Source organism: Heterodontus francisci, chromosome 26, assembly GCF_036365525.1.
Source record: "Heterodontus francisci isolate sHetFra1 chromosome 26, sHetFra1.hap1, whole genome shotgun sequence".
Classification (NCBI taxonomy): domain Eukaryota; kingdom Metazoa; phylum Chordata; class Chondrichthyes; order Heterodontiformes; family Heterodontidae; genus Heterodontus; species Heterodontus francisci.
Window position 1 is genome coordinate 6,595,947 of NC_090396.1, and position 14,714 is coordinate 6,610,660.

The 14,714-nt window shown below is 46.0% G+C and overlaps 1 protein-coding gene across 5 annotated transcripts in view; it reads right to left on the reverse strand.

Annotated features, from left to right (window-relative positions):
- Window positions 1-243: 243 nt before the first annotated feature.
- The window catches only part of LOC137384161 (crossover junction endonuclease EME1-like), a 77,914-nt gene continuing 63,443 nt past the window's right edge, over window positions 244-14,714 (reverse strand). For 3 of the 5 annotated variants that reach the window (XM_068057762.1, XM_068057761.1, XM_068057763.1), the window contains 2 exons: window positions 10,082-10,271; window positions 244-1,516 (listed from right to left, as the gene is read on the reverse strand). In XM_068057762.1, coding sequence (XP_067913863.1) covers window positions 1,346-1,516; window positions 10,082-10,271 — 361 coding nt within the window. In that variant the 3' untranslated portion in view covers window positions 244-1,345. Of the gene's footprint in view, window positions 1,517-6,242; window positions 6,326-9,220; window positions 9,453-10,081; window positions 10,272-14,714 lie in introns of those variants that run through there. The other 2 variants (XM_068057764.1, XM_068057766.1) reach the window with 2 other exon arrangements.

The window sequence follows — 14,714 nt, forward strand, 5'->3', positions numbered from 1 at the left end:
TGCCTAATAGCTGAGTTGGCTTAACTAGTGTGTAACTGAGCTCTTGATCACTAACCAGTGAGCCGTGCTGCACATTTCTGGATATTAAGTCAGGCCCAGCTACGATTGTCAGAGTCAAACAGCCTGCCAACCCTCTCTCTCCAGGCTCATAGATGGCTTCCTGCTGTGCTGTAATGACTTTATGACTCTAAGATTCTATGAAATGATCAAGAACAGTTTAATGTAGAAAATGATAAGCTTCCATAGAAAACAGTACATTTACATTTCACCATTATTGCTTAAAAAAACAAAATCTTTTATCCTGATTGTGATGAAGATATCTATACATTATATATTTTTTCCATTTCTTCTCCCCTCCTTTCTTGAAAACTCTGACTCTTTCTGGGTTCAGTTCATAATCATTCCAGTACCTCACCCCCCCAAAAAAACTCATTATACTCACAGCCTAACAAGTAAAAAAATGACTGAATGCCAGAGATTTGAAGGGATCACAGCTGTGTTTGATCCTGTCCTCGCCCAATGTCTACATATACATTTTCCATCAGGGGTCACTGGACTGGAACCCTGGCCAATTTTCTCCTCTGCTCAAGGACTTCAAAGCCAATTATAATAATGGTATCCCAAATGGTGCCCTGGCTGACATCAGCTCACCCACCACAAACTAGCAACTGAAGCTGGGATCTTGTGATTTTTATAGTTCAGTATGACACAAGACAGTGCCTCGTACACCAGGTAACACCAGGCAATCAGTGCACAAACCAGCCTTCAAAACTTTAGTTGGATCACTATGCTGGAGTGGAGATGTGGCTGCACAGCTCTACAATGTGACTGCAGGGATGCCACTCTCGTACTTCTCCCACTATCTGGCTTCATGGCAGCCTTCGTGAGGGCAGCAGGAAGGAATGCCTCACCCGTCCACTCATCAGGGAACAAGTAGCATAAAGAGCAAAGCTGAAGCCTCATTCTCAAATGCTCATCAGCCAGTACTCCTGAATTATGAAAAATGGAGGTGAATGTTTTCAGAACTTCAAACATCCTATATCCACACTGGTCGGGGAACTTCATTCCTAAAACCCTCCAGTAAAAAAAAAGCAGAAATGTGCATCTGCTATCAGTGTACTGAAACTGTACTATTGCTACAGTAGTAACTTAAGCTATGGTAATTGGTTGGTATGATATAACCTTCTTACTGTGAAATGACAAACGTCTTCTCATGACCATTGGCCCACCACCAGCCCATTTATCGATGTTCCAGTCATTGGAGGGATGCACATGCTGTGCTCCATGGAAAGGAATCATAAAGCAAAAGGATTTAAGGCTTCAGGTCCTGCGGAATAGTCACTACTCATAACTCAAGAAAAATTTCGGGTTCCAGGGAAGTCATCAGCAAATAGACCCGTTTCGATAGCTCTGGTCCAATCCTGCGTGTTGTTGTAATTGCTCCTTCTCCACGGCGAACGGGGATGTCAGCAAGTAGCTTCTCCTTGTCTCGCTCAGAACTGCACATTTGATATGCCTAAAGAGAAAAAACAAGCAACTGACCTTCTATTCAATATATGTAGCACATCGATCAATATTTCACCTGCACACAACATACACAAGAATCAACTTCAGTAATATTGTTAGTTCAGATACATTCTACAGTAAAGTTAATAAATATTACGACAGAGAGAGAATCACCTTTAATCACCTCTCCTAGAAATAAAACTGAAAACATTTCACAGATTGTGATGTGAAATTCGGACACTTTGTCCACTTGGATTGTGAAAAACACATAGCAGCACAAATCCTTCCAAACTTGGCTGGTGCTGGAGCAAGCATATATTGGAGTATAGTATGGGTGGATACAGGTTTAACTCTGTATGTAATACTGGGATTCTGTGCTGGTGGGTACAGTTCTGTTGCTGTATTACACTCGGGTAGAGTACTGATGGGTACAGGTCTGTTCCTGCATAAAACTGGACTACAGTACTGATATGTACTAGTCTGTCCGTGTATAAACAGGGGTACACTACAGGTGGCTACAGATCTGTCCATCTATAACAATGGATTCAGTACTGGAGGATACTGGTCTGTCCCTGTATAACATTTGGGCATAGGGACAGATCTGTACCCACCTGTACTGTATCCACGTGTTATACAGGGACAGACCTTTACTCAACTGTAATGTAACCCAGTATAGCACTGAGGTACAGTACTAGTGGGTACAGGTCTCACTGAATAACATGGGGGAACAGTTAAGGTGGGTACAGATCTGTCACTGATTACACGGGTAAGTACTGGCGGGTAGAGGTCTCACTGTATAATACTGGGGTACAATACTGTGGGTATATGTCCCTGTATGACGCTTGGGTACAGTACTGATGGGTACAGGTCTCACTGTACAGTACAGGTGGGTACAGATCTGCCCTTGTATAATACTGCGGTACAGGCCTGTCCCTGTATAAAAACAAAAGATGCTGGAAATACTCAGCAGGTCTGGCAGCAACTGTGGACAGAAAAGCAGAGTTAACGTTTCAGGTCAGTGACTCTTCATCAGAACTGGCAAAGGTTAGAAATGTAATAGGTTTTAAGCAAATAAAGCGGAGGTGGGGCAAGAGATCTCTTACATTACATTACAACATTTCGGCTTGTCTTTTTAACATTCTTAGTCATCTTAGCATTATTTCGCACTATGACCCTATTTGTTTCTTGCCCTTGATTTCTATGCCTTCCACTTTTGCCTTTTTGTTTCCTGTCTTTCGTTTCTATCCTTGTTTCCTCCTCCTCAGTCTCCCTGCTCAGGTTCCCATCCCCCTAACATTCTAGTTTAAATCCTTCCCAACAGCACTAGCAAATGCCCCTGCAAAGATATCAGTTCTGGTCCTGCCTGGGTGTAATCCATCCCGCTTGTACAGGTCTCGCCTGTCCCAGAACCAGTCCCAATGTCCCAGGAATCTAAATCCCTCCCTCCTGCACTATTTCTCCAGCCATGCATTCATCTGCTCTATTCTCCTGTTCTTATACTCACTAATACGTGGCACAGGAAGTAATCCTGAGATTACTACCTTTGAGGTCCTGCTTTTTAATTTAGCTCCTAACTCCTTAAATTCCTCTTGCCGGACCTCATCCCTTTTTCTACCTATGTCGTTGGTACCGACATGTACCACAACCACTGGCTGTTTACCCTCCCCCTTCAGAATGTCCTGCAGCTTCTCCAAGACATCTTTGATCCTGGCACCAAGGAGGCAACATGCCATCCTGGAGTCTCATTTGCAGCCACAGAAATGCCTGTCTGTTCCCCTTATAATTGAATCTCCTATCACTATGGCTCTCCCAGTCCTTCACCAACCCCCACACCCACCCACCCCCCCCACCCCACAGCAGCTGTGTAGCAGAGCCCTCCGTGGTGCCACAACTTGGCCGTTGCTGCTTTCTTCTGGGAGGCCATCCCCCCCCAACGCTATCCAAAGCGGTATATCTGTTTGAGAGAGGGATGGCCACAGGGGACTCCTGCACTACCTGCTTGCGCCTACTACTCCACCTGGTGGTCACCCATCCCTATTCTGCCCGTGCAGCCATTACCTGCGGTGTGACCACCTCACCAAACATGCTACCCATGACATCCTCAGCATCGCGGATGCTCCACAGTGAATCCACCCGCAGCTCCAGCTCCGTAATGCGGGTAGCCAGTAGCTGCAAATGGATATACTTCCTGCACACATGGTCATCAGAGACACTGGAAGCATCCCTGATTTCCCACATTGCGCAGGAGGAGCATATCACGGGGCTGAGCTCTCCTGTCATGGCTTACCTTTACATTAATTAGTTACTTCCTTTAAAAAATACTAATTACACTCGGGGCCTTGTTCTACTCCAAATACTACCCACTACAATCTAAAGTCCTTAATAAATTACAATAATTTGAAAAAGAACACACTTCCGTAGGACTAACCTCATCACTTAGAAGGTAGGTTTAAAAAAAGAATGTTCCCCTGATTTGATTTGATTTCCAGGCACTAACAGCTGTTACTCACCAACCAATCACCTTGCAGCTTTCCTGTGATGTAACTGTTGACTTTTTTCCAAACTCCGGCACGCCTGAACTGCTCTCACACAGCTCCGCTCCTCTCCACTCCGCTCCCAGAAGGTAAGTGACTGGGCCTCGATCCTCGGGCTGTATTTATTGGCTGCTCTCGCGGCGTACTCCCCTCAGGTCCTCTCCGCTCCCTGAAGGACAGGCTTTGGGGAGTCAGGAGGTGAGTTACTCGCCGCAGAATTCCTAGCTTCTGACTTGCTCTTGCAGCCACAGCATTTACGTGGCTCGTCCAGTTCAGTTTCTGGTCAGTGGTAACCCCCAGGATGCTGATGGTGGGGGATACAGTGCTGGTAATTCCATTGAAAATCAAGGGGAGATGGTTAGATTCACTTGTATTTGAGATGGTCATTACCTGGCACTTGCATGGCATGAATGTTATTTGCCACTTATCAACCCAAGCCTGGACGTTGTCCAGGTCTTGCTGCATCTGGATACGGGCTGCTTCAGTATCTGAGGAGTCACGAATTGTCCAAGCATCAGCGAACATCCTCACCTCTGACCTTATGATGGAGGGAAGCAGCTGAAGATGTTGGGCCGAGGGCACTACTCTGAGGAATTCCTGCTGAGGACTGAGATAATTAATGTCCAACAACCACAACCATCTTCCTTTGTGCTAGGTATGACTCCAACCAGTGGAGAGTTTTCCCTGATTCCCATCGACTCCAGTTTTGCTAAGGCACGGTCAAATGCTGCCTTGATGTCAAGCGCAGTCATTCTCACCTCAGCTCTGGAGTTCAGCTCATTTGTCCATGTTTGGACCAAGGCTGTAATGAGGTCAGGAGCTGACTGGCCCTGGTGGAACCCAAACTGAGTGTCAGTGAGCAGGTTATTGCCGAGCAAGTGCCGTTTGATAACACTGTCGACGACCCCTTCCATCACTTTGGCTGATGATGGCCTGGTGGGATTTGTCCTGCTTTTTGAGTACAGGACATACCTGGGCAATTTTCCACATTGCCAGGTAGATGCCAGTGTTGTAGCTGTACTGGAACAGCTTTGCTAGGAGTGCGACTAGTTCTGGAGCACAGGTCTTCAGTAGGACACTGATGTAATGCTATCAGGGCCCACAGTCTTTGCAGTATCCAATGCCTTCTGCCATTTCTTGATATCATGTGGAGTGAATTGGATTGGCTGAAGACTGGCATCTGTGATGCTGGGGACCTCAGAAGGAAGCCCAGATGGATCATCCACTCAGCACTTCTGGCTGAAGATGGGTGAAAATGCTTCAGTCAATTCTTTCGCACTGATGAGCTGGGCTCCCCCATAATTGAGGATGGGGATATTTGTGGAGCTTCCTCCTCCGGTCAGTCGTTTAATTGTCCACCACCATTCACGACTGGATGCGACAGGACTGCAGAGCTTAGATCTGATCCGTTGGTTGTGGGATTGCTTAGCTCTGGCAGCACAGTGGCGCAATGGTTAGCACGGCAGCCCCACAGCTCCAGCAACCCAGGTTCGGTTCTGGGTACTGCCTGTGCGGAGTTTGTAAGTTCTCCCTGTGACGGCGTGGGTTTCCGCCGGGTGCTCCGGTTTCCTCCCACAGCCGAAGACTTACAGGTTGATAGGTAAATTGACCATTGTAAATTGCCCCTAGTTTAGGTAGGTAGGTGGTAGGAGAATGGTAGGGAATATGAGATTAATGTAGGATTAGTATAAATGGGTGGTTGTTGGTCGGCACAGACTCGGTGGGCCGAAGGGCCTGTTTCAGTGCTGTATCTCTTTATGACTCTGTCTCTTGCATGCTGCTTTTGCAGTTTGGCATGCAAGTAGTCCTGTGTTTTAGCTTCACCAAGTTGACACATCATTTTCAGGTTTGTCTGGTGTTGCTCCAAGCATGCCCTCCTGCACTCTTCATTGAACCAGGGTTCGTACCCCAGCTTGATGGTAATGGTAGAGTGGGGGATATGCTGGGCCATGAGGCTACAGATTGTGGTTGAATGCAATTCTGCTGCTGCTGATGGCCCACAGTGCCTCATGGATGCCCAGTTTTGGAGTGATAGACCTGTTCGAAATCTATCCCATTTAACATGGTGGCAGTGTCACACAACACAATGATGGATATCCTCAATGTGAATACAGGACTTTGTCTCCACAAGGACTGTGTGGTAGTCACTTTAACCAATACTTTAATCAACAGATGCAACTAAGACAGGTAGATTGGTGAGGATGGGGTCAAGTTGATTTTTCCCTCTTGTTGGTTCCCTCACCACCTGCCGCAGGCCCAGTCTAGTAGCAGTGTCCTTTCGTGCTCTGTAAGTCATAGTTTAAAAACACAGAAACATAGAAAATAGGAGCAGGAGTAAGTCATTTGGCCCTTCGAGCCTGCACCGCCATTCAATACGAACATGGCTGATCATCCAAACTCAGTACTCTTTTCCCGTTTTCTCCCTGCATCCCTTGATTCCTTTAACCCTAAGAACTATAAATATATTCAAGAAAGAGTTAGATAATGATTTGGCCTCAACTGCTTTCTGTGGTAGAAAATTCCACAGGTTCACCACTCTCTGGGTGAAGAAATCCCCTCCTCATTTCAGTCCTAAATGGCTTACCCCTTATCCTTAGATTGTGACCCCTGGTCTTGGACTCCCCCGCCATCGACAACATCCTTCTTGCATCTAGTCTGTTCATTCCTGTTAAGATTTTGTAGGTTTCTATGAGATCCCCTCTCATTCTTCTGAACTCCAGCGAATACAAGCCTAATCGACCCAATCTCTCTTCATACGTCAGTCCTGCCATCCCAGGAATCAGTCTGGTGAAAACTTCGCTGCACTCCATCCATAGCAAGAACATCGTTCCTCAGATAAGGAGACCAAAACTGCACACAATATTCCAGATGTGGTCTCACCAAGGCCCTGTATAATTGTAGCAAGACATCCTTACTCCTGTACTCGAATCCTCTCGCTATGAAGGGCAACACACTATTTGCCTTAACTGCCTGCTGCACTCCCTAACAGCACTTGCAAATCTCCGTGCAAGGATATTAGTTCCGGTCCTGCTAAGGTGCAACCCATCCATCTTGTACAGGTCCCATGCGCCCCAGAACCGGTCCCCAGTGCTTCAGAAATCTGATGCCTCCCCTCCTGAATCAATTCTCCAAAAATATGTTCAATCACTCAATTTTCCTATTTCTATGCTCACTAGCACATGGCACTGGGAGTAATCCTGAGATTACTGCTTTGGAGGTCCTGCTTTTTAATCTCTTTCCTAGACCCCATCTATGTTCCTACCTATGTTGTTGGTATCAATGTGGACCACAATCTCTGGCTGTTCATCCTCTGCCAGAAGAATGTCCTGCAGCCACTCTGACATCCTTGACCCTGGCATGCATCGCTGGCAGGTTAGCATTTGTTGCTCATCCTTAATTGCGCTTGACAACGGAGTGGCTTGCAAGACTATTTCAGAGGGCAGTTAAGAGTCAACCACATTGCTGTGGGTCTGGAGTCACATGTAGACCAGACCAGGTAAGGACAGATTTCCTTCCCTAAAGGACATTAGTGAACCAGATGGATTTTTACAACAATCGATGATTACTGAGACTAGCTTTCAGTTCCAGATTTTTATTTTTATGCATTTTTTTATTAATTAATTGAATTTAAATTCTACCAGCTGCCATGGCGGGATTTGAACCCCTGTCTCCAGGGCATTAACCTGGGCCTCTGGATTACCAGTTCACACAGTATTGCTACGCCACCATGACCCCACCTCTCTGCAAATTTGTTCCTCTTTATCTTTCCCACTAGTTGGATGTCTATAGAATACACTCAGTACCTGAATGGTATCTCTAATATTCCTTTGCTATAACCAAATAGAATCTGTCCCTCCAGGATCCTCTCTCTCCAGCAGTGTAATATTCTCCTTAATCAATTTTTGTTTTATTTGCTCATGGGATGCGGGCATCATTGGCGAGGCCAGCATTTATTGCCCATCCCCAATTGCCCTTGAGAAGATGGTGGTGAGCTGCCTTCTTGAACCGCTGCAGTCCATGTGGGGTACAATACTGTTAGAAAGGGAGTTCCAGGATGTTGACCCAGCAACAGTGAAGGAACAGCGATATAGTTCCAAGTCAGGATGGTGTTTGACTTGGAGGAGAACTTGCAGATGGTGGTGTTCCCATGCATCTGCTGCCCTTATCCTTCTAGGTGGTAGCGATCTGTGTTTGGAAGGTGCTGTCTAAGGAGCCTTGGTGCGTTGCTGCAGTGCGTCTTGCAGATGGTACACATTGTTTCCACTGTGCGTCGGTGGTGAAGGGAGTGAATGTTTGTGGATGGGGTGCCAATCAAGCGGGCTGCTTTGACCTGGACGGTGTGGAGCTTTTTGAGTGTTGTTGGAGCTGCACCCATCCAGGCAAGTGTTCTATCACACTCCTGACTTGTGCCTTGTAGGTGATGGACAGGCTTTGGGAAGTCAGGTGGTGAGTTACTCACCACCCCTCTACTTTTCTTTCACAAACACCTTGTATCCAGGAATATTGAGTAACCATACCTGCCCTTTTTTGAGCCAGGTCTCAATTGGCACATCATATTTCCATGAGGCTGTTTGTGGCTGCAGGTTACCAAAATTATTTACCACACTCTGTGGGTTTACAATTATGCACCGTAAACCTAATGCAGACCTCATTGTGTTCCCTCTTACTCTGAGCCCACTTAATACTTATTATTTCTTACTCTAGTGCTATCTGTCTCTCCCAATCTTTTGTGCACCTTGTTTCTCTTTTCTAATGCTACCTCCTCGTTCCGAAGATAATTTAATCCCTCTCCAACAGCACTAGCAAACCGCCCCATGGGGACATTCGCCCTAGCTCTGTAGAGGTGCAACCCGTTCAGCCTGTATAGGTCCCAAGAACCGGTCCCAATCTCCCAGGAACCTGAAGCCTTCCCCCCGCATAGTCTTTCTAGCCATTGTTATGACCAGGTGAGAAGAGGAGACCTTGGGGTCCTTTTCAGCCTTCACCTGGTCTTACTGTAACAGGGTTTTATTTTTACACAAACTGATTTGAGCTCCCCCTTGGTATATCCTTATTCACCACTTTCCAATTATAAGGCAAAGAAACGAGCACAAACAAGCTTTCTTAAGTTTAAAGAAGGTGAAATTTTATTCAACTTAAATTCTAATTTGGTTAATGCCTATGGATACATGATGCGCATATACGATGCACACATGCAGATAGGGACAGAAAATAGAAGGAAAAAAAAGTGGAAAAGTTTGAGGAAATCTCTGAGGAGGGTTTTCTGTTACTGTGCTTCGAGCTTGCTATAGTTCTTGATTGAAGATATGGTCTTGCTTTTCACTGGGGCCCAGTATTCTTCTTAAACCTTGTTCACTGTAGGAGACTTTTCTCTCTCTTGGGGTTCACGTGTCTTCAGTGGGTTTTGGAGTTCTGTGAGAAAGAGATGGCAGAGAGGAGGTCTTTTCCATCCAGGGGCAAAGAGGTTTCTGCCAGTTCAAACACTGTCTCTACAATTTAAAACTCCCCAAGTTAGCCAGCAGGGCAGTCACGTTGCTGACTGATTTGATCAGGTCTGATCTGGATGTGAGCAGGGGATAGCTCCTTTGTTCCAACACTGTCTGCTAATATGCAAAAATGTCTTTTCAGCCAGGGGCATGGCAATTCCTTGTCACAGGCTTTCTCTTCTGCCCAGCAACAATTTGAAATTTAATGCTCATGAGGCAAAATTAATGTGCTTCATTCTTGACAGGTGGGGGCCTGCATTACACCATGCATTCATCTGCTATATCCCCCTATTTTTGTACTCCAACCTGGCACTGGGAGAAATCTGGACTTTACTACCTTTGAGGTCCTGCTTGCTTGTCCCCTTCCTAGCTCCCTAAACTCTGCTTCATTCCTCTTTTTATGACCTCTGGCTGTTCAGACTCCTCCCCATCCCCCCCCCCCCTCCCCCAAACTACTCTGCAGCCGCTCAGTAACATCCTGGAGCTTCCAACCGATCACTATTAACTTTGTTAACAATACTGTTTCATCGAAAAGGCAATCACGACAATTTGTACCTGAGTAAGTGACCACGGTGATTGATAGACAGATACTATGGCATTTGCCATCTCAGAGCTGACTCTGTTTAATTGCTGGATCTGTTTCTTCCAAATGCTCAGGAGACCTTTCCCCGAACGATCCGCCTTGACACCTCTGGACCCGTCATTTGCCAAGTAGACGGATAACCCATTGTTGTCCCGTCCTCTCCTGTCAAGACACAAATATTTCAGCAACATCCTGTTGTACCAATTTGACAATCATGTGTAAATCAACTAAAATAAATTGAGTCACTTCTTCTGCCCGATCAATGTACAAAGCAGACTGTTCTGCTTTGAGATATTGTCTTTACATTTACAGCATGCGTAGAAAATGTTTGAAATACACAGCTGGTCATCTGCATCTATAAAAATAGTCTTTTACCTCTGTTCAGGTGCTCAGACCTGCTGTGTATTGCTAGTACTTGCATTTCTGATCGACTTCACATTAAAAAGAAAGGCTTGTATTTATATAGCATCTTTCATTACTTCAGAGTGCTTTACAGCCAACAAATTACTTTTGAAATGTTGTAATGTTAGAGTTTACATTGATCTGTAAGTTATGTAAATAACACTCTTAATCAGCATCCTACCCATCACCTTAAAAAATCACTCCCTTCACAATTGGCGCAGAGGAGAGATGGTGGCAAAGCAGGAATGTCACTGGACTAGTAATACAGAGACCCAGGCTAATACTCTGGGGACATAGGTTCAAATCATACCATAGCAGATGGTGGAATTTAAATTTAGTTAATTGATGAATTCAATTAATTAATGAAAATCTAGAATTGAAAGCTAATTTGCAATGTTGACCATGAAACTACCATCGATCGTCATAAAAAAAACGCATCTGTTTCGCTAATGAGCTTTAAAGGAAATCTGCCGTCCTTACCTGGTCTGGCCTACATGCGACTCCAGATTCACAGCAATGTGGCCCTCTGAAATGGCCAAGCAAGCCATCCAGTTCTACAAAATAGCCACACAAAAGTTTAAAAATAAGAAAGTCGGATGGAACACCCAGCATCGACCCAGGCACCGGAAATGACAACCACAAATCCTGTCGACCCTGCAAAGTCTTCCTTACTAACATCTGGCCTTGTGCCAAAATTGGGACAGCTGTCCCACAGACTAGTCAAATAACAGCCTGACCTTGTCATACTCATGGAAAAATACCTTACATCCAATGTCCCAGACACTAGTATCACCATTCCTGGGCATGTCTTGTTCCACCGGCAGGACAGACCCACCAGAGGTGGCGGAACAGCGTGATAAAATGGGGAATTGCCCTGGGAGTCCTCAACATCGTCTCCAGACCCCATGAAGTCTCATGACATCAGGTCAAACGTGGACAAGGAAACCTCCTGCTGATTAGCACCTACCACCCTCCCTCAGCTGATGAATCATCATTACCCCTCCGTGTTGAACACCACTTGGAAGAAGCATGGAGGGTAGCAAGGGCACAGAATGGACTCTGGGTCGGAGATTTCAATGTCCATCACCAAGCGTGGCTAGGTAGCATCACTACTGACCAAGCTGGCAGAATCCTGAAGGACATATCTGCCAGACTAGGCCTGCAGCAGGAGGTGAGGGAACCAACAAAAGGGAAAAACCTATTGGACCTTGTCCTCACCAATCTACCTGTTGTAGATGCATATGTCCATCTCTGTATCGGTCGGAGTGACCACTACACAATCCCTATGAAAGCGAAGTCCCATCTTCACACAGAGGACACCCTCCATTGTGTTGTGTCAATAACACCCTGCTAAATGGGATCGATTCAGAACAAATCTGGCAGCTCAAAACTGGGCATCCATGAGTTGCTAATCAGTAGCAGCAGAATTGTATTCAACCACAAACTGTAACCTCATGGCCCGACATATGCCTCATTCTACTATTACCATCAAGGCTGGAGGACCAACCCCGATTCAATGAAGAGTGCAGGAGGTCATGACAGGAGCAACACCAGGCAGACCTAAAAAAGAGGTGTCAACCGGTGAAGCTAAAACATAGGACTACTTGCATGCCAAACAGCGGAAACAGCATGCAATAGACAGAGCTAAGCGATCCCACAACTAACGGATCAGATCTAAGCTCTGCAGTCCTGCCACATCCAGTTGTGAATGGTGGAGGACAATTAAACAACTAATAGGAGATGGCTCCACAAATATCCCCATTCTCAATTATGGGAGAGCCCAGCACATCACTGCAAAAGACACGGCTGAAGCACTCACAATCAGACAATAAATCTCAGCCTCCTCCTGAAGTCCCCAGCCAATCCGATTCACTCCACCTAATATCAAGAAATGGCTGAAGGCACAGGATACTGCAAAGACTATGGGTCCTGACAACATTCCAGAAATAGTACTGAAGACTAATAGCCGCTGCCCATAACCAAGCTGTTCCAGTACAGCTACAACACTGGCATCTACTCGACAAGGTGCAAAATTGCCCAGGTATGTCCTGTCTACAAAAAGCAGGACAAATCCAATCTGGCCAATTAGCGCCCCATCAGTCTACTCTTGATCATCAGCAAAGTGATGGAAGGTGTTGTCGACAGTGCTATCAAGCGGCTCTTACTCAGCAGTAACCTCCTCATCAATGCTGTTTGGGTTCTGCCAGGGCCACTTGGCTCCTGACCTCACTACAGCTTTGGTCTAAACATGGACAAAAGAGCTAAACTTAAGAGGTGAGGTGAAAAAAATTGCTCTGGATTTCAAGGCAGCATTTGATTGAATGTGGCATCAAGGAGCCCTAGCCACACAATGGGAATCAGGGGGAAAATCTCCACTGGTTGGAGTCATACCGAGCACAAAGGGTGTGGTTGTTGGAGGCCAATCATCTTAGGCCCAGGACATCACTTGAAGGAGCTCCTCAGGGTAGTGTTCTAGGCCCAACCACCTTCAGCTGCTTCATCAATGATCTTCCCTCCGTCATAAGGTCAGAAGTGGGGATGTTCGCTGATGTTCAGTGCCATTCGCAACTCCTCTGATACTGAAGCAGTTCATGTGCATATGCAACAAGACCTAGACAACATTAAGGCTTGGGCTGATAAGTGGCAAGTAACACTCATGCCACAGAAGTACCAGGCAATGTCTTCCTCCAATAAGAGAGAATCTAACCATCTCCCGTTGACATTCAACAGCATTACAATTGCTGAATCCCCCACTATCAACATCCTGGGGGTTACCATTGACCAGAAACTGAACTGGACCAGCCACATAAATATTGTGGCTACAAGAGCAGGTCAGAGACTGGGAATTCTGTGTGGCCAGCAACTCACCTCCTGACTCCCCAAACCCTGTCCACCATCTACAAGACACAAGTCAGGAGTGTGATGGAATACTTGTCTCCACCTCCAACACTCAAGAAGCTTGACACCATCCAGGACAAAGCAGGCTGCCTGATTGGCACTCCAACCACCACCTTCAACATTCACTCCCTCCACCATCGATGCAAAGAGGCAGCAGTGTGTACCATATACAAGATGCACTGCAGCAAGTCACCATGCCTCCTTCGACAGCACCTTCCAAACCCATGACCTCTTCCACCTATAATGACAAGGACAGCAGATGCATGGGAACACCACCACCTGCAAGTTCCCCTCCAAGCCACACACCATCCTGATTTGGAAACAGATCGCCATTCCTTCATTGCCACTGAGTCAAAATCCTGGAACTCCCTTCCTAACTGCACTGTGGGTGTACCTGCACCAGATGGACTGCAGTGGTTCAAGAAAGCAGCTCAGCACCACTTTTTCAAGGGCAATTAGGGATGGGCAATAAATACTGGAATCGCTAACGATGTCCACTTCCCATCAAAGAATAAAAAAAATAGTGGCAGCAGTGTGTACCATCTACAAGTCGCACTACAGTATCTCACAACAGCACCTTCCACAACCCACTACCACCTAGAACAACGGCAGCAGATGCATGGGAACACTACAACCTAAAAATTCATACACCATCCTGACTTGGAACTATATCGGCTGTTGCTTCACTATCAATTGGTCAAAATCCTGGAACTCCCTCCCAAACAGCACTGTGGGTGTACCTACCCGCCCCCCCCACATGGTATGCAGCAGTTGAAGGCAGCTTATCACCACCTTCTCAAGGGCAATACGACAGGCAATAAATGCTGGCTGTGCCAGCAAAGCTCACACCCCATGAAAGAATATTAAAAAATGCTGTCACAATACACATTACAGGAGCAGTAAGTGATGTGACCTTTATAAAAATAATTACTCTTTGCGATCCAGACCGACATCCTTGAGAACTATTCTATACAGAGCAGAGCGATCAGCTGCATACCATGCATTAAAATCACTCAAACCAGCCATTCCCTAAAATGGCCATTGAATTATGTTCACATCAGAGAGTTAGGTGTGGACTGGGCAGGAATTGGAAGTGGTGTCAGGAACCAGCTATATCACAGGCAGAGCAATGCACAGAATTCTTTATCTAGTACTATATGTTTCCAAAGAGGAGTGAGGGCCCCACTGGCAATTTTATTTACTAATATCACCCCTTGTGAAGTACCCCATGGATAACTGTAATTGATGCGTGCCTGTGCTGTTGCTTTTTGAAAAGCCTTCATTAAATCATTTGTGGCACTCAAC